At 42.9% G+C, this 22,006-nt stretch overlaps 1 protein-coding gene across 1 annotated transcript in view; it reads right to left on the reverse strand.

Annotated features, from left to right (window-relative positions):
• Positions 1-22,006, reverse strand: part of LOC124017336 — a 110,910-nt gene that overhangs the window by 32,859 nt on the left and 56,045 nt on the right. The window contains exons 4-5 of the mRNA XM_046332589.1: positions 7,052-7,223; positions 926-1,111 (exon numbers count right to left, since the gene is read on the reverse strand). Coding sequence (XP_046188545.1) covers positions 926-1,111; positions 7,052-7,223 — 358 coding nt within the window. The remainder of the gene's footprint in view (positions 1-925; positions 1,112-7,051; positions 7,224-22,006) is intronic.

Below are 22,006 nucleotides of genomic sequence, written 5' to 3' on the forward strand. Positions count from 1 at the left end.
AACTCTGCCTAGAAGGCCAGCTTCCCGGAGTCGCCTCCTCACTGTTGACGTTGAGACTGGTGTTTTGCGGGTACTATTTAATGAGGCTGCCAGTTGACGACTGACATTTTATATTTTTGTTCAGTATAAATTGTAAAGCATTTTGTCTGTAATATTTTTTTTGTTATGTGTAGGAACGCAGTGACACTACCTGTCACCATTGGCATTGGCTAATTGGGCTACTAATAAGTCAAACCCTATTGGAAAATAATATTCTCTCTATTTCAAGGTGCAATAAAAATGTAATACACACAAATGCAGCCTTTATCTTGCTGGGAATTAACCTCCCGGAGAATACACCAAATGCTTCCATGCACAGGACACCAACTCTCATTGCTAAAAGGGTCATTGTAAGGGATTGGAAAGAGGAGCAGCCGCCCTCATTTGCAGAATGGCTCCAACTGTCTCTGTCAAATTTGAGATAACTATTGCAAATATAAATGGAGAGTCAAAAGAAAAAGATATGGGTCATGCTTGAAGTTACTTCCTTAGAGTGAACGAAAACAGGGGGAAATTTATGTCATTTATATTAACATAAAAAATAAAAAGACGAAGCAGATGAAACAGTTGGCTCTTTCTAAGTGCATACCAGAGACATTCTGTTTGGAGTGCATATGTGTATGCGTGCACCAGTGTGCATATCCCATGTCATTTCAAAGTCTAGTTTTAATTTAATTTTGGTTGTCTTGTCAACTAACGTTAAATGTGAAATTAGCAACAAAAATTCACCCATGTCAATGGATTTAGGTAAAAAATATTAAATTAAAATATGATGACTTGTTGCAAATCCAATCCGTTAATTCAATGTCATCACATACATTTTTTGCAGTTGAAATAACATGGAAACAATGTTGATTCAATGAGTTTTTGTTTGTCTGTCTCTTACCTGCTGCAGGCTAAGTGAGGTGTGCGAGGGCGAGTAGGGACCGCCCAGGTCATTGCGGAGCAGGTTGTCGCTGTGCATCTTGGTCTTGAGGCAGGTGATGTAGCGGTTGCAAAAGTCCTTGCAGAGCTCATTAACCTTCTCCAGTTCCAGCAGGTGGATCCTCAGCACCTGGATGGCCTTCACCATCTGAGGAGAGAGTGAGAGGAAAATAAGCAGGCTCAATGACTGGGGAAAGAAGGAGGCTATATGCTAGCCTTCATGCTAGTCTGAGCTAGCTGAACTTTAGCTAGCTCCATTGTTGCTTTCTCCAGCTTTAAAAAAGTGCAACTAGGGGTTGTTTCTGGACAGACCCCTTGTGTGCCTTATAGATGATGTGCTTGCCCTAGTCTGTCAGTCTCTGAACATTCTCAGATAGCCCTTGACATAACACTTGCTAATCCATGACCCTCTCAAAATTCTTAACCATGATCCAATCCTTTTCCCAACCAGGCTTCCCATTCCTGTGCTCACTCTATCAAAGTCAGCACTCAAGGGCACCAGAATGAGGTGGAAAAGTGCTTGACCAAGGAGGAGAAAAATCTGGCTGTAATAGCCTTGTTAAAGTTTTGAGTTTTTTTGTTACAATTCATGGGTGTAAGATGTAAAAGATGATCAAATTGCTTCTGTATTGTAATGTCGTTAATGCATTTATTTTGAATAAATATTTATTTAATGTACAAGTTAATAGGTTGGTTTACTTTTAAGTTTTGACCAATTGGGTAGCTTGTTAAGCTGTGGTCAATGGGAGAGTTGACCTGGTTAACATGAGGACTGGGAAAGAGACGTTGATGAAAGAGGAAGAGACATTTTATTTTATTTTATTTCACCTTTATTTAAGCAGGTAGGCCATTTGAGAACAAGTACTCATTTACAACTGCTACCTGGCCAAGATAAAGGAAAGCAGTGGGACAAAAACAACAACACACATAAACAAACGCATAGTCAATGAGACAATAGAACCATCTATGTACAGTATGTGCAAATGTAGAAGAGTAGGGAGGTAAGGCAATAAATAGGCCATAGAGGCAAAATAATGACAACTTAGCATCAACACTGAAGTGATTGTTGTGCAGATGATGATGTGCAAGGAGAGGTAAGAGCAAGAGCAAGAGGATAAAGAACAATATGGGGATGAGGTTGTTGGGTGTGCTATTTACAGATTGGCTGTATACATGTACAGTGATCGGTAAGCTGCTCTGACAGCTGATGCTTAAAGTTAAAGAGGGACATATAAGACTCTAGCTTCAGTGATTTTTGCAATTCATTGAAGTCATTGGCAGCGGAGAACTGGAAGGAAAGGCGGACAAAGGAAGTATTGGCTTTGGGGATGACCAGTGAAATATACCTGCTGGAACGTGTGCTATGGGTGGGTGTTGCTGTGGTGATCAGTGAGCTGAGATAAGGTGGGGCTTTACCGAGCAAAGACTTATAGATGACCTGGGGCAAGTGGGTTTGGCGACGAATATGTAGTAAGGACCAGCCAACGAGAGGTCGCAGTGGTGGGTAGAATATGGGGCTTTGGTGACAAAACGGACAATATCCAATTTGCTGAGTAGAGTGTTGGAGGCTATTTTGTAAATGGTATCGCTGAAGTCAAGGATCGGTAGGATAGTCAGTTTTACGAGGGTATGTTTGGCAGCATGAGTGAAGGAGGCTTTGTTGCGAAATATGAAGCCGATTCTAGATTTAATTTTGGATTGAAGATGCTTAATTTGAGTCTGGAAGGAGAGTTTACAGTCTAACCAGACACATAGGTATTTGTAGTTGTTCACATATTCTAAGTCAAAACCGTCCAGAGTAGTGATGCTAGTCGAGCGGGCGGGTGCAAGCAACAATCGGTTGAAGAGCATGCATTTAGTTTTACTAGCATTTAAAAGCAGTTGGAGGCCACGGAAGAAGAGTTGTATGGCATTGAAGCTCGTTTGGAGATTTGTTAACTTCTTCGAGATAAGGGGCGCTCTTTTAATTTTTGGATAAAAAACGTTCCCGTTTTAAACAAGATATTTTGTCACGAAAAGATGCTATGCATTTAATTGACAGCTTTGGAAAGAAAAAACTCTGATGTTTCCAAAACTAGAACTAATGCTACATGCGAAATCAAGATGAAATTTCATACAGGAAATGGTCCAGATTTTGAATGCCCTGTGTTCCAATGTCTACTTATATGGCTGTGAATGCGCCAGGAATGAGCCTGCACTTTCTGACGTTTCTCCAAGGTGTCTGCAGCATTGTGACGTATTTGTAGGCATATCATTGGAAGATTGACCATAAGAGACTACATTTACCAGGTGTCCGCCCGGTGTCCTCCGTCAAAATTATTGCGTAATCTCCAGTTTCATGCGCATTCCATTTTCTTCAGAGGAGAAAGTCAACTGCCACAAATTATTTATCATCGATAGATATGTGAAAAACACCTTGAGGATTGATTCTAAACAACGTTTGCCATGTTTCTGTCGATATTATGGAGTTAATTTGGAAAAATCTTTGCGTTGTAATAACTTAATTTTCGGGTTTTTCTTACCCAAACGTGATGAACAAAACGGAGCGATTTGTCCTACACAAATAATATTTTGGGAAAAACTGAACATTTGCTATCTAACTGAGAGTCTCCTCATTGAAAACATCTGAAGTTCTTCAAAGGTAAATTATTTTATTTGAATGCTTTTCTTGTTTTTGTGAAAATGTTGCATGCTGAATGCTAGGCGTAATGCTATGCTAGCTATCAATACTCTTACACAAATGCTTGTTTAGCTATGGTTCAAAAGCATATTTTGAAAATCTGAGATGACAGTGTTGTTAAGCTTGAGAGCAAATATATTTATTTAATTTCATTTGCGATTTTCATGAATAGTTAACGTTGCGTTATGGTAATGAGCTTGAGGCTGTAAATAGGATCCTGGATACGGGATTGCTCATCGCAACAGGTTAACACAGTGTCCAAAGAAGGGCCAGAGGTATACATAATGGTGTCGTCTGCGTAGAGGTGGATCAAAGAATCACCAGCAGCAAGATTGACATAATTGATGTATACAGAAAAAAGTCAGCCTGAGAATTTAAGCCTGTGGCACCACCATAGAGACTGCCAGAGGTCCGGACAACAGGCCCTCCAATTTGACACACTGAACTCTATCTGAGAAGTAGTTGGTGAACCAGGCGAGGCAGTCATTTGAGAAACCAAAGCTATTGAGTCTACCAATAAGAATGTGGTGATTGACAGAGTTGAAAGCCTTGGCTAGATTGATGAAGAGAGCTGCACAGTACTCCCTTTTATTGATGCTGGTTATGATGTTGTTTAGGACCTTGAGCGTGGCTCAGGTGCACCCATGACCAGCTCGTAAACCAGATTGCATAGTGGAGAAGGTACGGTGGGATTTGAAATGGTCGGTATTCTGTTTGTTAACTTGGCTTTCGAAGATTTTAAAAAGGCAGGGCAGGATGGACATAGGTCTATAGCAGTTTGGGTCTAGAGTGTCGGACCCTTTGAAAAGGGGGAGGACCGTGGCAGCTTTCCAATCTTTGGGGATCTCAGATGATACGAAAGAGAGGGTGAACAGGCTAGTAATAGGGGTCGCAACCAGATTGTCTATCCCAGCTGATTTGTAGGGATTCAGATTTTGCCACTCTTTCAGAACATCAACTGGATTTGGGAGAAGGAGAAGCTTGGGAAAGTTGCTGCAGGGGGTGTTGAGCTGTTGCCCTGGGTAGGGGTAGCCAGGTTGAAAGCAAGGCCAGCCGTAGAAAAATGCTTATTGAAATTATTAGTTATCGTAGATTTATTGGTGTTTCATAGCCTCAGTGCAGTGGGCAACTGGGAGGAGGTGCTCTTATTCCCCATGGACTTTACAGTGTCCCAAAACGTTTTGGAATTAGTGCTACATGAAAAAGTTTGAAAAAGTTAGCCTTAGCTTTCCTAACTGACTGAGTTTATTGGTTCCTGACTTCCCTGAAAAGTTGCATATCGCGATATGGGGGCTATTTGATGCTAATGCAGAACGCCAGAGGATGTTTTTGTGCTGGTCAAGGTCAGTCAAGTCTGGGGTGAACCAATGGCTATATCTGATTTGTTCTTGCAAGCTTATTTAAGATGGCTAGGAAAGCACTTTTAAAGAGCAACCAGGCATCCTCTACTGATGGGATGATGTCAGTATCCTTCCAGGATACCCGGGCCAGGTCGATTAGATAGGCTTGCATGCTGAAGTGTTTTAGGGAGCGTTTGACAGTGATGAGGGGTGGTCGTTTGACCGCGGACCCATTATGCACACAGGCAATGAGGCAATGATCGCTGAGATCCTGGTTGAAGACAGCAGACGTGTATTTAGAGGGTAAGTTTGTCAGGATGATATCTAAGAGGATGCCCATGGTTACAGATTTAGGGTTGTACCTGGTAGGTTCCTTAATAATTTGTGTGAGATTGAGGGCATCTATCTTAGATTGTAGGACGGCCGGGGTGTTAAGCATATCCCAGTTTAGGTCACCTAACAGTACGAACTTTGAAGATAGATGGGGGGCAATCAATTCACATATGGTGAACATTCTCAGTGTTGGTGAAGAAAACCTATGAAAGAAGATGATAAAAATAGAACAAAACACGTATCTACCGAGTTTTGAAGGGAAATACTGTTTTTATTTTATAAGAGAGTATTATTATTTTGTTAAGAAAGACTTAGTAGAGACTGAATCTACCGTCTCATCATGGCGATATTTGACAGCCTCGAGGTCAGCCTAGCATCGTGCGAGACCTGGAGAGAATAGCTTGTGGAAGATTAACGAGTTTATCTTTCCATGGCATATCTGTTGCTGTTAATGAGTACTGTCTGCATTGATAGCTGTGCTTGCTGTGGATCTTGTGAGGACAGCTGCACGGAACTGTTAAACTTCGCTGAGGAAATATCTACGAATAACGTTAGTTGGGGTGCTTTGGGACTTCTTCTTTTTTCAGCTCCAACACGTGCTAACGAGTTTAAGCAATCTTGCAAGTAATTTGGACACGGGTTCTGAATTTTTTTTTTTTTATTATTTTAATTTATTTTGTGTGGTACATTGAAAATGTGACAAAATACATCTTGAATCTTACGTCTGTTGCATTGGTGGAGTTATTTACTGTTTCATCTTCATTTAAATGTATGAAAGTATATCCTTATATAATAACAAATCTATAAGCATTCTACCTGAAGTTAATACCCTAGTTGTCATCACCCTAGCAAGTTTACAATAGGGATTCTTATTGGAGATGTCCCTCTCACCTAATATCCCATGCTGTTGAAATATTCTACGGTAATATCATAAGAGTCAAATTCGAGCCGGTTGAGATGTTACATGACAATTACTGCTGCTTGTTTAGTCGGGGCCTTGTGCCATCTCAGCCAGTCCGCTTACTGTACTGTGGAAGAGTTAGTGTGTGCTGGGTCCAGCCCCCGACCAGCACCTTGTAAAGCACACAGATGCGGGGTTAATTGACTGCCGCACCACCTGTCGCCGAGCACCCATATAATGATTTCTCTCTCTCTAGCCACCCTCCCTATTTCTCCTAATTTCTAATTACTGCTAGCTGTCATAGAATGGTAGGAGGGAGAGATCATGAGGGGAAGAGCGGGAAAGGGTGAATAGAATAGAAACAGATATTGAGAGAGACAAAGGAGGAAAGTAAGAGGTACAAGAGGGAGGGGGTAGAGGTAGACGTGTGTGAGGGAGCAAGAGAGAGAGCTAATTGAAGAGAGAACTGTGTACATGAGAAAGGGTGAGAGAGAAAATAAGACAACTTTATTGTGGGTGGCACCTGAAAGGGATATTTAACAGAGCTTCCTTACGCTGAGGTGGCATCTTAGTCCAGGGTGGCTTACTAATGTTGAGGATGATTTGCTCTCTCTACTGGTGGAGGAAGTCATCACAGTATGACTATGACTACTGCTCAATATTAATAATATAATAATATATGCCATTTCAACGCTTTTATTAGGAAGTCCATACATTTAGTCTTTGAGATGGTTCAAATGCTCTCCAACTGAGCTACAGTAGGAACATGTTAGTCTTTGAGATGGTTCAAATCCACGTTAAACTATTTAGATGGCCCACAGGCGGGGTACTAACCAGGTTGTCCAGCTCAGGGTCCTCGCTGAAGAACGGCTTGTGGTCCTGCTCCTGCTGGTGGACAAAGTTTTCGATGTCTACATCGAAGCTGGCAGAGGTGATGCACTCGGAGCCCTGGGTGGCCTGCTCACACTTCTCAAACAGCAGGGCCAGCAGTGGGAATAAAGGGTGTCTGGAAGGATAGGAGAAGACAGGAAGTAGTTAAACTTCATAACTGCTCTAGCTGTATCTTGATTGCCGTATAAGTAGTAGTTCTAGGTACAAAGAGGAAAAGTAAATCTGTTTGAGAAGGTTGCCTCGGTATTGGCGTATTTGAGGTATGTATCATGTTAACAGACTGAGGCAGGTATTCAATCCGATCGCGCTTTTTAGACAATGGTCCTTTTAAAGGCAATGTTTGTGTTCACTGAGACCACATTCACGGAAAATACCTAAATGGTGCATTGTCCCAATGTGCGATCAGATTCGATCCCGGCCTTAGAGGGAAGTTTAGTTGTGCATTGTGTGTTAACTACAGCTTGTTGTACTGCAACAATGCTCTATTTGACACCCAGGAACTGCATTAGCAAGATAACTTGATCGTTAACTCAAAAGACAAATGCAACAGACAAAGAAAACGGTAGACAATGAGATCCGACTGGGCACAAACTAGTTGTTTCAATGTAATTTGTCAACATATTGTGACGATAAATCTGTTTGAAACACATTTGGATTTGCAAAAAGTAATCAACCAGTAGTGTTTTCATATCATTTCAACCTGCGTTGCAAACATTGAAATACAATTACTTAACCTAACTTCACCATAATCATCAAACTATGTACTGTATATGTTGAAATCCATGTAAAATTGCAAAAAATCTCACTTAGGATCTACATGGGAATTGCAGCACATGCAACATCAGATCCATTCTTTTTATGACCATGTTGTTCTTTCTGCTTGCATTTTGTATTTATATAAATGTGTGTATTTTCTGTAATGTATATAATTCAGGGCTCATCTGTAAAAGAGCCATTGGTTATAGTATGACTCCCTGATGAAATAATGGTTTAAAAAATTATATATATAAGTGTATATTGGATGGATTAAATTATGTTGAATTTCATACTTGATTAGACATATTTTATTTGACCTTGTTTCAATGTCGATAGTAAAAAGTTGTGTTAGTTTCTGCTGAGCTATTATCTCAACACAAATGGACACGGATCAGCGTCCATACTCATTTGCATAGCTATGCTGTACCGTAATAACATTGAATGATTGAAAGTAACTCCTTTATCTTGTTTTACACCAGCTATGTGAAAGTAAGTTCAGAATAAGATTGGGTTAATGTAGGCTACATTCAATGTAGTACATTGACATCTGATTTGCCCAAAGGACACCATCATTTCAATGTATAGCTAGGTATACTATCATTAATTTATGATTGTTTGCTATAAATTTAGAAGTATTTACGATTAGCCCTATAAATAGGATGCCACATGAAATATATTAATAATACACTTTTACCTTTGGAAATTGTATTTAATAAATATGTTATTCATAATACTCTGAACAAAAATATAAACGCAACATGCAACAATTTCAACAATTTTAATGAGTTACAGTTCATATAAAAAATCTGTCAATTTAAATAAATAAATTAAGCCAGAATCTATAAATTTCACATGACTGGGCAGGGGCACACCCACGTGTGAGCCTGGGAGGGTATAGGCCCACCCACTTGGGAGACTGGTCCACCCACTGGGGAGCAAGGCCCAGCCAATCAGAATTTTTTTTACCCACAAAGGGGCTTTATTACAGACGGAAATACTCCTCAATTTCATCAGCTGTCCGGGTGGCTAGTCTCAGACATTCCCGCAGGTGAAGAAGCCAGTTGTGGAGGTCCTGGGCTGGTGTGGATACATGTGGTCTGCAGTTGAGACTGGTTGGACATACTGACAAATTTTCTAAAATGACATTAGTTGAGAAATGAACATTCAATTCTCTGGCAACAGCTCTGGTGGACATTCTTGCAGTCACCATGTCAATTGCACACTCCCTCAAAACTTGAGACATCTGTGGCATTGTGTTGTGACAGAGTTGATATTTTTGTTCAGTATATATATTGATAAGACTATTAATATAATGAATGTGGCATTCTATTTATAGGGCTACATTTTCATATGATATTTTGTGATTGACATTGCAAGATGTGTTGCCACACTGGTGAAAAGGGTACAGTATCTAGTCAACCTGTTTGATGCCGACTGACACCTGCACCCAATTGACTTGATTGCCTTTAGTATGAGAAGCCTACGATAATTAACACAAAGCACAACCAATTTCAAGCTAAACAAGCCCTGTGGAGAAGACGATTGCTGAAGAGGTAAGACAATCATTTTATCACCTATAGACTTATTTTGATTGTTTGTTGGACTACTGCAATTGAGCTGTGACTTATCATCAACGGTGGCGTAAATGCCATGCAGCTGTTTTAGCTCTTGTAGAGTCTAGCGATAATGGAAAATCTGACATTTTGACTGAAACTAGTGTAGATGGTAACGTGAGTGACACCTCCAGTGTTACAACAAGTGATTGTACTGAAAGGTTGTTTGATAGGGATGAGATTAAGAGGTCGTCTGATTGTGTGAAGCAGGATCTTCTCAAACTGCAACAAAGGGTGGTATATGTGTGAAGCTGGGATCTTGGGCTAATGAAAATAACCTCACCAGGGGTGGAATAAATAGTTTCAGATTAAAGGCTCTTTGAACGGAAGGGTAGAGTTACACTCTGAGGGGACACATCCAGAGAGAAAATATGAATTCAATAACTTGGCCTACATGGCTAGCCATCAAGTAGCTACATCTCCATTAGTAGACTCTGGAGTTTCTTGTATTTCATGGTTTCTATTAGATTATATGCATATAGTGTGCTTGGGCGTCATGATTTTCCTTAAATGAGGCCCTAAAACATGCATTGTCTTCCTGTCAAATCAAGTTGTCAGAGGCTCTGATCTCCTTTCAAAGGCTTATTGACAAAATAATTTTCCTGACAACCTCTGTGACTGGCAGGACTCGACTGACGAAAGGCCATGGAGCACAGGTAGTTTTTGCTTTACACTGGTCCCATAGTATTGAAGGATGTTTCCAAAAAGGTCTAACCTGGACGATGCTGTGTCGCATCCGGCCACGACCGGGAGACCCATGAGGCTGCGCACAATTGGCCCAGCGTTGTCCGGGTCAGGGGAGAGTTTGGCCGGCCGGGAAGGCCTTGTCCCATGCACACTGACTTCGGTTGCCAGCTGTACGGTGTTTCCTCCAACACATTGTTGCGGGTGCCTTTCAGGCAAGCAGTGTGTAAAGAAGCAGTGTGGCTTGCGTCTGTACGGGAGTTGCAGCGATGGGACAAGAATGTAACTACCAATTGGACATCATGAAAAATGGGTGAACATAAATAAATAAATAAAAGCCCACATAATCCATTGGTACAAGAGACAAGGCGACTGTCTGAATCAAGCCAAGTGAAACATACTGCCAAGAACATCCAACCATCATCACCGTTGGTAGGATAATCATAATCGTAGGTCATCAATTTTATTTTCCAATGATTGCATGTTAGCAAGTTAAATGGATGGCAGTGGGACTTCACTCGCTCACCTAAGGATTCTCAGAAGGCAGCCCGATCTGTGCCCTCTTTTCCTCCATATGTTCTTACGGAAAAAGCTTCTTCCAGTTCATGGTGAGGAATCGCTGTTCTGATGTACTGTCACGCTCGTCGAAATGAGTAGACCAAGGTGTAGCGTGCATAGAGTTCCACATAATTTTAATAAACCGAAACTCACTGAACAAACAACCAAACGAAACGTGAAGCTACTGTTGTGCACTCAGGCAACGAAATGTAGACAAGATCCCACAAACACAAATGAGGAAATGGCTACCTAAATATGATCCCCAATCAGAGACAACGATAAACAGCTGTCTCTGATTGGGAACCATATCAGGCCAACATAGACATACAAAACACCTAGATGACCCACCCTAGTCACTATCACGCCCCAACCAACATAGAGAAAAAACAGCTTACTATGGTCAGGGCATGACATGTACAAAAGTTACTACCAAGAAGGCTCAAATGCAGCACAAGCCACCAGGTAATGACGACCCCTTTGTCTCCCCAATTTCGTAATATCCAATTAGAGTCCCATCGCTGCAACTCCTGTACGGACTCGGGAGAGGCGAAGGATGGGAGCCGTGCATCCTCCAAAACATGACCCTGCCAAGCTCGCTTATCTCGGAAGCCAGCCGCACCGACGTGTCTGAGGAAACACTGTACAACTAGTGACCGAAGTCAGCTTGCAGGCTCCCGGCTGCCACAAGGAGTTGCTAGAGTGCAATGGGAAAAGGAATCCCGGACGGCCAAACCCTCCCCTAACCCAGACGACGCTGGGCCAATTGTGTGCTGCCTCATGGGTCTCCCGGTTACAGTCTGCTGTAATGCATCAAGCACTGCGATGCAGTGCCTTAGACCGCTGTGCCACTCGGGAGGCCCCAACATCTTATTCATGATCATTGTATTTGATAAAGGTATTCCATTTGTAAAAACAATTGGCATGATGTTGTCTAATCTATTATTTCAGAGAATCATCTTGGTCTCTCACATGGCTTAACCCTGGAACTTGAGGGCTCGAGGTTTCTTTCTGCCTAATTAATTGAGGGTTCCCCCTCACCAAATCGATGCAAAGGATCAGACGCAAGTATGAAACTCTCCATTTAGAATTTTGGTTTAAAGTTTAATAGAAATGACAATGTGTTTAGGTTGCATTTTAGGTTGCCTTTTAATACTTTTACACTTAAATGTGTTTTTTGGTGGGAGAGGACCTACCCAAGCGCCATAACCTGTACCACTGCCACTGAGAAGGAAAAGGATAAAACACCATGCAAGCCACCAAGTGTGTGAATATGGAAACGGCAAACTAAAACGTTGCGCATGTCCTAACCCAGCGATTTATATTGTGTTGGACCCTTCACAACATAAGCCAACCCCTTATTCTCATTCTTGATCGATGTATTTGGGAAAGGTATTCTAATTTTACCAAGAATTGCCATGTGGTCCAATATTATCCAGCAGAGAATCTTGAGCATTCATTCTCCAAGGACAGGTCATGTGGGAGACCGAGGTCTCCTTTTGCCTCTTCAGATGACCAAGAGACCAAGACCAAGAGACCAAGAGATGACCAAGGACCGAGAGACTGAAAAACAGCTTCTATCTCAAGGCCATCAGACTGTTAAACAGCCTGCTAACCATGTGTATGTGACAAATAAAAAATTTGATTTGACATTGTGATCTGATTTGATCAAAACACACCATGAATTCAACAGGGATTGTCACCAATCCATGAAGTGTGTTGATTAGACGTTTAGAAGTAGTTGCCATTTTATGATGTAGGCTTCTTTACATAAGGATAAGAGCCTAAGATAAGAATATGAAAACAGACTATCACCCAGGACCTTTGATGTTGCACGCTCTTGAAAACCACAATACAATTGTACTCGTGGTGCAAAATGTATCTTCCAGACATGGACATCTATAGTACTGTTGGCTATTTTCATTCTGTGTAACACAATTAGAGCAGTGACCTCGAACAGCATTGTGTAAATCTTTGTCCATGTAAAAACTTTTTGTCAGTCAAGAATGGTTGAAATGGTGAACAAGTGAGCAACTATGTACATACATTCTGGTCATGTTGAAAGTGTATTGGGATGATGTTTATTCAGCTTTAAATGAGGTGTACCATGTAGAAACACCACAGCACTCCTTGGTGGATATCATGGGGGTGATTCCAGAGTGCATAGAGGGAAGGGGTCAGAACTGTCTTTTGCAGATTTTGCCCACAGCAATCCAAATAAATGGTTAAACCCCAACCCTCCAACATATAACTCGTGGCTGCAAAAGGTTTGGGAGCTGTATGAGATGGAATAAATAACACATTCACTTAAATGAAAAAGACCTACATTAATTAAGATGGAGCCCAGTACTTAACATTGTATTTGTGCTATTTTGTGTGTGGGTTTGGGTGTCTTTTTCTATTGCTCTTTTTGTTTATAATAATTATTATCTCTGGCTGGAAATGTGCCAACTTACATATTCACTTATTTTACCATGAACTGGAACAATCTGTATTAATATTTGTTTATATTCATCTGCATTTTAAAATGGTAAAAAAAACACAGTTGAAATAATGTATTGCACCCCAAAATAGACGTACAAGTTTTTTTTTTAAAGTACAAATCTGGCACAGGCTTCTGGAATCACAGATAAGATATAAAATAAACAAAAAAAACTCTCATCCCTTTACTTACTGGCCCTTGTGGTCAGGTGCATATTTCAGACAGCTTGACACCGCCTGTAGTATTTCTGCCTCCGTAGCCTTTGGTTTTGTCACGTGCGTGTGTCGATCTGTGCCTGCGTGTAGGCATGCATGAATCCATCTGCGTATGTACGAACAAACGTGTGTGTGTGCGCGTGTGGGTGGTGTGAGGGAGTCAGTAGTTAGGGGGGAAAGCAGGCATGCAGCACACAGGAATACTGTAGGATGCTGTGAGAGTGGGCCTTTGCTCTGGCTCTAACCTATGGCTCTCATTTGCAGCCTTTAATAGCCCGCTATATTAGACTGTAATCTACCTGATCCCGATTTAATGTGGCTCCCTCGGCCAGACGTGAGACGAATACTAAACAGGCAGCCATGCGCAGATCACCAAGCTGCAGTCCCCACGGCCTTGTCCATTGTGTGTGTGTGTGTGTGTGTGTGGGGGGGGGGGGGGGGATCAGTATAAATGCCAACCACTTCCTCCCTCTGGCTGCAAAGGTGTATTATGTTCATTAGGGCCTGTTTTTCAGGTTCTATTCTATGGCAGGTGTTCAACTGGACTAGTTATTACTTAACTTGCTGCTGATCTAAGAAATTGAAGTGTTGTAGACAGTTATTTTCTTATGAGATAATATAGAAATTTCTCATGTTGTTGATTCCAACAGCTGCCTTTCTCACAAGTGATGATTTACAGCTTTGGAGTGTAATGTTTGTTTTACCATTCGTCAGTGGTGTTCTCTGTAAACACACAGACACACACAAAAACTGGTGTAATGGAAATATGACACCATGTGGCAGGGCTGGATTGGCCATCTGGCAATTCTGGCAGATGCCAGAAGGGCTGGACCATTTTTTAGCTGGGTCAAAATTGACACACACAAATTAAAAAAGTGACATTGCCTGCAGAAATGGCTGGCCCCTCTACCAAAATGGGCCAGCCCGGTTTTCTCTCCCGGATGAGGCGGCCCGAAACCTACTTTGATTACGTCAAGAAGCCCGTAGTGTGGCAGATTACGCGGTATACTTTCGCACATTGGCAGCGAAGAATGCCTGCCTGGAACCCGGAGTCTCCGTTCGATACTTTTCGTCATGGACTATCGTAGGAGATTAAAGATGAGCTTGCAGCTCGGGAGTTACCCCTGGACCGTGACTCCATCATAGCCTTAACTATAAGGATCGATGGACGTCTACGGGAATGCAGGGGGGAGAGGTCTGTTTTCAGCCCGCTCATTTGTCCACGGCTGCTTGCTCGCCCCCGAAGAACCTCGAGAGTCCCCGATGCCTGCATTTCTGAGAGGATTCGAAGTCACCCGAGTGCCCTCGGGAATCATCAGGAACGGGCGACTCGTTTTCTACTGTGCTTATGCAACAGGGCAGAGCTAAATTGTCACCTCAGGAACAATTACATAGGCTTTACTCCAACAGTTGCCTGTATTGTGGTGCTATAGGGCATTACAAATCCACCTGTCCAGTGAAAGACCAGACTCATCAGTTAGGTAAGAGTACTATGGTGGGCCATACTGGGAACTCCCATTACTCGCACTCCCTTCCATGTTATCCTGCTGTGGGGTGACCAGTCTAAACTTTGGGTCTGATGAGAGTTTTATGGACCCTACTCTGGTATCGGAGCTGGGTATCTCCACGCAACTTCTCTCCGTTCCCATGGACACCAGAGTACTGGATGGACGCACCATTGGCAATGTCACTTATAATACGGTGCCCATTAACCTGACTGTGTCAGGCAATCACAGTGAGTCCATACAGCTTCTTCTCATTGAATCTCCCTATGTTCCTGTTGTTTTGGGATTTTCATGGCTACAGAGGCACAACCCTGTTATTGACTGGACCACTGGTTCTATCCTGGGATGGAGCCTGTTCTGCCACTCACATTGTCTTAAGGCGGCGCAGCCTGCCCCGGGATGTCCTCCTGCGGGCTCTGTTAAAGCCTCTCATTTTTCCGCCACTCCCAAGTACCAGGACCTCTTGGAGGTTTTTCAGCAAGACTCGCGCCACCTCCCTCCCTCCGCATCGACCCTACGATTGCGCTATTGATCTCCTCCCGGGCACAACACCGCCTCATGGGTGGCTAGATTCCCTGTCTGGCCCTGAGACCAAGGCCATAGAGGAGTACATTGAGGACTCTCTGGCTGCTGGGATCATTCGTCCTTCTTCCTCCCCTGCCAGCGCAGGGTTCCTCTTTGTGGAAAAAAAGGACAAGACCCTGAGTCCATGTATCAATGACATCACGTTTAAGAATCGTTACCCTCTACCACTCCTCTCCTCAGCTTTCGTACCTCTCCAGGGGGCAACCATCTTTTCTAAGTTGGACCTTCAGAATGCCTACCACCTAGTTCGGATACACAAAGAAGACGAGTGGAAGATGGCATTTAACACATCTAGTGGACACTATGAGTACCTGGTCATGCCATTTGGACTCACCAACTTTCCCGCAGTAGTGTTCCAAGCCTTGGTCAATAATATGCTCTGTGACATGTTGAATTGATTTGTGTTTGTATACCTCGACGACGTCCTTCTTTTCTCCCGTTCTGCTCAAGAATATGTCCTCCATGTCTGACAAGTCCTTCAGCACCTCTTAGAGAACCATTTGTTCGTGAAAGCAGAGAAGTGCAAATTCCCCTGCTCCACTATCTCCTTTCTGGGATATATCATCAATGAAGGGAATGTTCAGATGGATCCTGAAAGATGAGAGTGGTGATGGATTGGCCCCAAACCACATCCAGAGTACAGCTGCAATGTTTCCTGGGATTTGCTCATTTCTACCGCCGGCTTCATTCGGGGCTACAGAACTCTGGTGGCTCCTCTCTCTGCACTCACTTCTCCCAAGGTGCCGGTCACATGGTCCCCCAGCTGTTGACAAGGCATTTTTGGCCCTTAACTTCTTGCGACTCCAAACCCGTATCCGGGAGCGTAATCATAGCCTCAAGCTCATTACCATAACGCAACGTTTACTATTCATGAAAATCACAAATGAAATTAAATAAATATATTGAAACACAAGCTTAGCCTTTTGTTAACAACACTGTCGTCTCAGATTTTCAAAATATGCTTTTCAACCAAAGCTACACAAGCATTTGTGTAAGAGTATTGATAGCCTAGCATAGCATTAAGCCTAGCATTCAGCAGGCAACATGTTCACAAAAACAAGAAAAGCATTCAAATAAAATCATTTACCTTTGAAGAACTTCGGATGTTTTCAATGACGAGACTCTCAGTTAGATAGCAAATGTTCATTTTTTCCAAAAATATTATTTGTGTAGAAGAAATAGCTCCGTTTTGTTCATCACGTTTGGCTAAGAAAAAAAAACGAAAATGCAGTCACTACAACGCCAAACTTTTTTCCAAATTATCTCCATAAAATCGACAGAAACATGGCAAACTTTGTTTAGAATCCATCCTCAAGGTGTTTTTCACATATCTATTCGATGATAAATCATTCGTGGCAGTTGGTTTCTCATCAGAGGCAAATGGAAAAATACTGCAGCTGGAGATTATGCAATAATTGCGACGGAGGACACCAAGCGACCACCTGGTAGATGTAGTCTCTTATGGTCAATCTTCCAATGATATGCCTACAAATACGTCACAATGCTGCAGACACCTTGGGGGAAACATGGAAAACGTAAGCTGACTCCTAGCTCCTCCACAGCCATATAAGGAGTCATTGCCATGAGGCGGTTTCAAAAAATGCGGCACTTCCTGATTGGATTTATATCTGGGGTTTTTCTGTAACATCAGTTCTGTGGCACTCACAGACAACATCTTTGCAGTTTTGGAAACGTCAGAGTGTTTTCTTTCCAAAGTTGTCAATTATATGCATAGTCGAGCATCTTTTCGTGACAAAATATCTTGTTTAAAACAGGAACGTTTTTCATCCAAAAATGTAAATAGCGCCCCCTATATCCAAGAAGTTAAGCATCGGCTTACTACAGCCCCCATACTTATCCATCTGGAGCCGTCCTGTCAGTTCGTGGTTGAGGTTGATGCTTCTGACGTTGGAGTGGGAGCCATCCTGTCCCAGCAGTCAGCCCAGGACCAAAAGCTGCATCCCTGTGCCTTTCTGTCCCATCGTCTCAACCCCGCTGAGAGAAACTAAGACGAAGGAAATCGGGAACTCCTGGCGGTCAAGATGGCTGGTGTAGTGGTTGGTAGGGGTGGAAAATACATTTTTGGTGTGGACCGACCATAAGAATTTAGAATATCTCCACACAGCCAAGCGCCTTAACTCTAGGCAGGCTCTGTTATTCACCAGGTTCAACTTCACCATCTCCTACCGCCCAGGGTCAAAGAATGTGAAGCCGGACCCTCTCTCTCGCATGTATAGTTCTGCTGCCACACCTTTTGACTCTGAGACCTTCCTCCCTACCTCATGTCTTGCAGATACAGTTGTCTGTGATAAGGCACAACGACCCTGGCCTTCCTCCGACAATGCTTCTGGTGGTCCATTATGGTTCCTGACGTCACAGCCTTTGTCGCCGCATGCACTGTGTATGTGCTCAGAATAAGACTCCACAGCAAGCTCCGGCTGGCCTCATTCAGCCACTCCCTGTTCCTCATCACCCCTGGTCCCATATATCCCTGGATTTTGTTACTGGGCTTCCTCCGTCTGATAGCAACACCAATATCCTGAAAGTAGTAGATAGGTTCTCTAAAGCCACCTACTTCATTCCTCTCCCCAAGTTACCTTCAGCCAAGGAGACGGCCCAGCTCATGGTGCATCTTCCAAATCCATAGACTCCCTGTCGACATTGTCTCTGATCGTGGTCCTCAATTCTCGTCCTGATTCTGGAAGGCATTATGCACCGTCATTGGGTCGTCGTCCAGCCTGTCCTCCGGGTTTCATCCCCAGACCAATGGCTAGTTAGATCGTGCCAATCAAGACCTGGAGACAACGCTGAGGTGCCTTGTCTCGACCAACCCCACCACCTGGAGCCAGCAACGTTTGTGGGTGGAGTATGCCCGGAACACTCCTCCCTGCCCAGCCACTGGGCTCTCGTGCTCCATGGGGTATCTACCCCTGCTCTTCCCAGAGAAAGAAGAAGATCTCAACATACCCTCGGCCCAGATGTTCGTCCACCGCTATTGGCATACCTGGAAAAGAGCTTGTCTACTCTTCTCAAGACCACCTCCAGATATCGTCGTCGACAAGCGGACCGCTACTGGACTCCGGCCCAGTACCCTCCATATAAATCCCACTTTTCATGCATCCAGGATTAAGCCCTTGTCTCACAGCCCTTTGGCTCCTGTTTTCAATTAAACGGATGGCCGTTTTATTGACAGCGTACACGGTGTGACACCTCCTGTGTGTTCGACCTCGGAGCATGGGTTTCCAGTACCTGGTTGACTGGGAGGGTTATGGCCCGGAGGAGAGGTGCTGGGTCCCCACTAAGGATATTCTGGACCTGGCCCTCATTGCCGACTTTCACCACTGGCACCCCGGTCAACCAGGTATTTGCCCAGATGGGAAGGGGGGGGGGTATGGCGCCCCTGGGAGGGAGGGGGGGGTGGTACTGTCACACCCTGATCCTGTTCACCTGACTTTGTGCTTATCCCCAGTGTATTTATACTTGTGTTCTCTGTTTGTCTGTCGCCAGTTCGTCTTGTCTCGTCAAGCCTACCAGGGTGTTTTTCAGTGCTCCTGTTTTTCCTAGTCTCTGTTTTCTAGCCCTCTCGGTTCCGACCTTTTCTGCCTGCCCTGACACTGAGCCCGCCTGCCGAACTGTACCTTTCGGGCTCTGACCTGTTTAATGAACTTCTGCCTGTCCTCGACCTGCCTATTGCCTGCCCCTTGTATTTTAATAAATATCAGAGACTCTAACCATCTGCCTCCTGTGTCTGCATCTGGGTCTTGCTCTGTGTCGTTATAAAGATATTTGATATAGTAAATGTGTTTTGAGGATTTTCAACCCCAAATTATTTACCTTCTGATATCAAGATAAAATGCCAGGGCTAAATTATTGTCCCAGTCCACCCCTGCCATGGAGCTACTTCAAATAACCCTAGACATTATGGGTATGCACAGCACATTTTATTTGCTGACTGGCCCACACCTCTAACACCACAGTATGAGGACAAACAAAGGAGTAAATAATAAACAACAGCAGTAATTACCAGTGGCGTAAAGTAGTTAAGTAAAAATACTTTAAAGTACTTCTTAAGTAGTTTTTTGGGGTATCTGTACTTTACTATTTATATTTTTGTAAACTTTTACTTCACTACATTCCTAAAGAAAACAATCTACATTGTACGACACACCCTTTTCTTGACACCCAAAAGTACTCGTGACATTTTGAATGCTAAGCAGGACATGCAAATTGTCAAATTCACACACATATCAAGAGAACATCCCTGGTCATCTCTACTGCCTCTGATCTGGTGGACTCACTAACACAAATACTTTGTTTGTAAAGATGTCTGAGTGTTGGAATGTGTCCCTGGCTTTCCGTAAATAAATAAAAACATTTTAAAATTGGTGCAGTCTGGTTTGCTTACTATAAGGAATGTGAAATGACTTATTCTTATATGTTTGATACTTAAGCATATTTAAAACCAAATACTTTAAAACTTTTACTTAAGTAGTATTTTACTGGGTGAATTTTTAAGGCATCTTTACTTTTACTCAAGTATGACAATTGGATACTTTCTCCACCACTGGTGAATACTTGATTTCATCCATATCTTAGAGGGAATTATTCAACAGTACTGTAAGGTTCCAGGCATATAACAGTCATTGATTGACCTTTTACCAGATTAGATTTTTTGGTTTTGGACCTTTTTCCTGGTTTTGAACATTTTACTTTCATTGAGCTGCTCAGCTCGGAGCATGTAAATGTACCATGTTAATTAACGTGAAAATGTTTCTCAGTTCTATAATGTGTCACATTTATCTTCACTCAATTTAATGTTCACTATTTCAGTACTTCTGTATGAATATATCGCCCCATGCTTATGTAACAGATCAGAGATGTGCATGGTTAATCAAATATTCAGATATCCAATATTTTTCTAATTTAAATAAAAAATATCCATTTGACATTTTTACATTCAACGATATATCATTAAAAAAAAGTATTATTAATTGAATAAAAAGATTGGTAGCCTTCATGTGTGTAGCTTGTTGTTTATGTTGGCCAATCAATGTGGCAAAGAGGCTCAGTGTGTAGCAAGTAGGGTGAGAGTTCCCTAATGCAATGCAAATTGGAATGAAATAACAGAATTAAAAGTTAGAGAAATGAGAAGACGTAAGCTACAACAAGCAACCAAAAGGTAGGCTGTTGTTTTATCTGAATGGGAATTGGGTGAAAGCACAGCATGTGGCCTCAATTAGCCTAGCTAGAGAGGCACTGATATATGAGATGATAAATAACACTGTGCCTGCTACAAGTTAGTTAGTCTTGGCTGTAGCCCGAGTTGCCTTGGCGTCTCTCTCTCTCCCTCTGTCTGCTCAGCTCACTCATCTCATACACACCGCCCCCTCCGCAGCTGCAGCAATAGAGTGCCAGTCTCTCCCTCGCGCAGCAGTACTTAGGTTAGAAGCTTAAGTTTAAAAAAGCACATGTATTTCGAATATCTGCATATCTGTCAAAAATGTATGATACTATTCAAATAGTGCAATTATTTCAAACCCTCATCCCCAGAACAGACAGTGATAAATCAGAGAGTGGATCGGACTGAGGAGATTGCACCCTTTACCTGTACAAGTCCTGCTGAGTCAAAGGCTGTCTTAATATGTACACTGTTTACCTGGACAGCCTAAGGTGTGTGTAGGAAGTCAGATGTGTGCACATGCATGTGTGTCCATGCCTGCCTGCACTGCATTAGAGTGGGACCTCCCAATCCACCACCATCACATTGAGCACAAAAAACAGCCAGGCTCTATCTGCAGTGCGACGGAGTGGAGACGGCCGACAGGGGGATCGTTACTCAGGCCATAAAAGAGCCATTTACAGGATGGAGAAGCGAACGGGGAGTCAGTAAGCACGAAGTCTCTCCTCCTGCACCATCCGGGCCACCACAACACACCACAATGAAACGTTCGTTAACTAGGCAAATCAGTTAAGAACAATTTCTTATTTACAATGACGGCCTAACCCGGACGACGCTGGGCCAATGTGTGCCCTATGGGACTCTGCCCTATGGGACTCTGCCCTATGGGACTCTGCCCTATGGGACTCTGCCCTATGGGACTCTGCCCTATGGGACTCCCAATCGCAGCCGGATATGATACAGCCTAAATACCTACTGTATATAATGGTCAAAAGTAGCGTAACTTTGGAGTAGAAATGTCTTGGCTTATTGATCTGTACTTATAACTGGGACTTATTTATTCATTAGTTATAGAAAAATCATCCACTCAGAAAAACGTTAAATCAAATTATTTACACACATTTTACCAAACAGTGCTTCCCCTCAAAAGAGCAACCATTTGTTGCTATTCCACATTTTTTTTCTCTGCCATTGTTTTTGTTGGGCGCTTTATGCACAGGCCAGGGGACGAAGGGGAGAGGGAGGCGGTGAGGGAGGTGGCTCTCTCTGTATGTTCACCGTGTTTGCCTTCCTAATCAGTCCTGCCGTATGCCCGGGCGCTTTA

This window comes from Oncorhynchus gorbuscha, unplaced genomic scaffold, assembly GCF_021184085.1.
Source record: "Oncorhynchus gorbuscha isolate QuinsamMale2020 ecotype Even-year unplaced genomic scaffold, OgorEven_v1.0 Un_scaffold_19:::fragment_2:::debris, whole genome shotgun sequence".
Taxonomy (NCBI): Eukaryota; Metazoa; Chordata; class Actinopteri; order Salmoniformes; family Salmonidae; genus Oncorhynchus; species Oncorhynchus gorbuscha.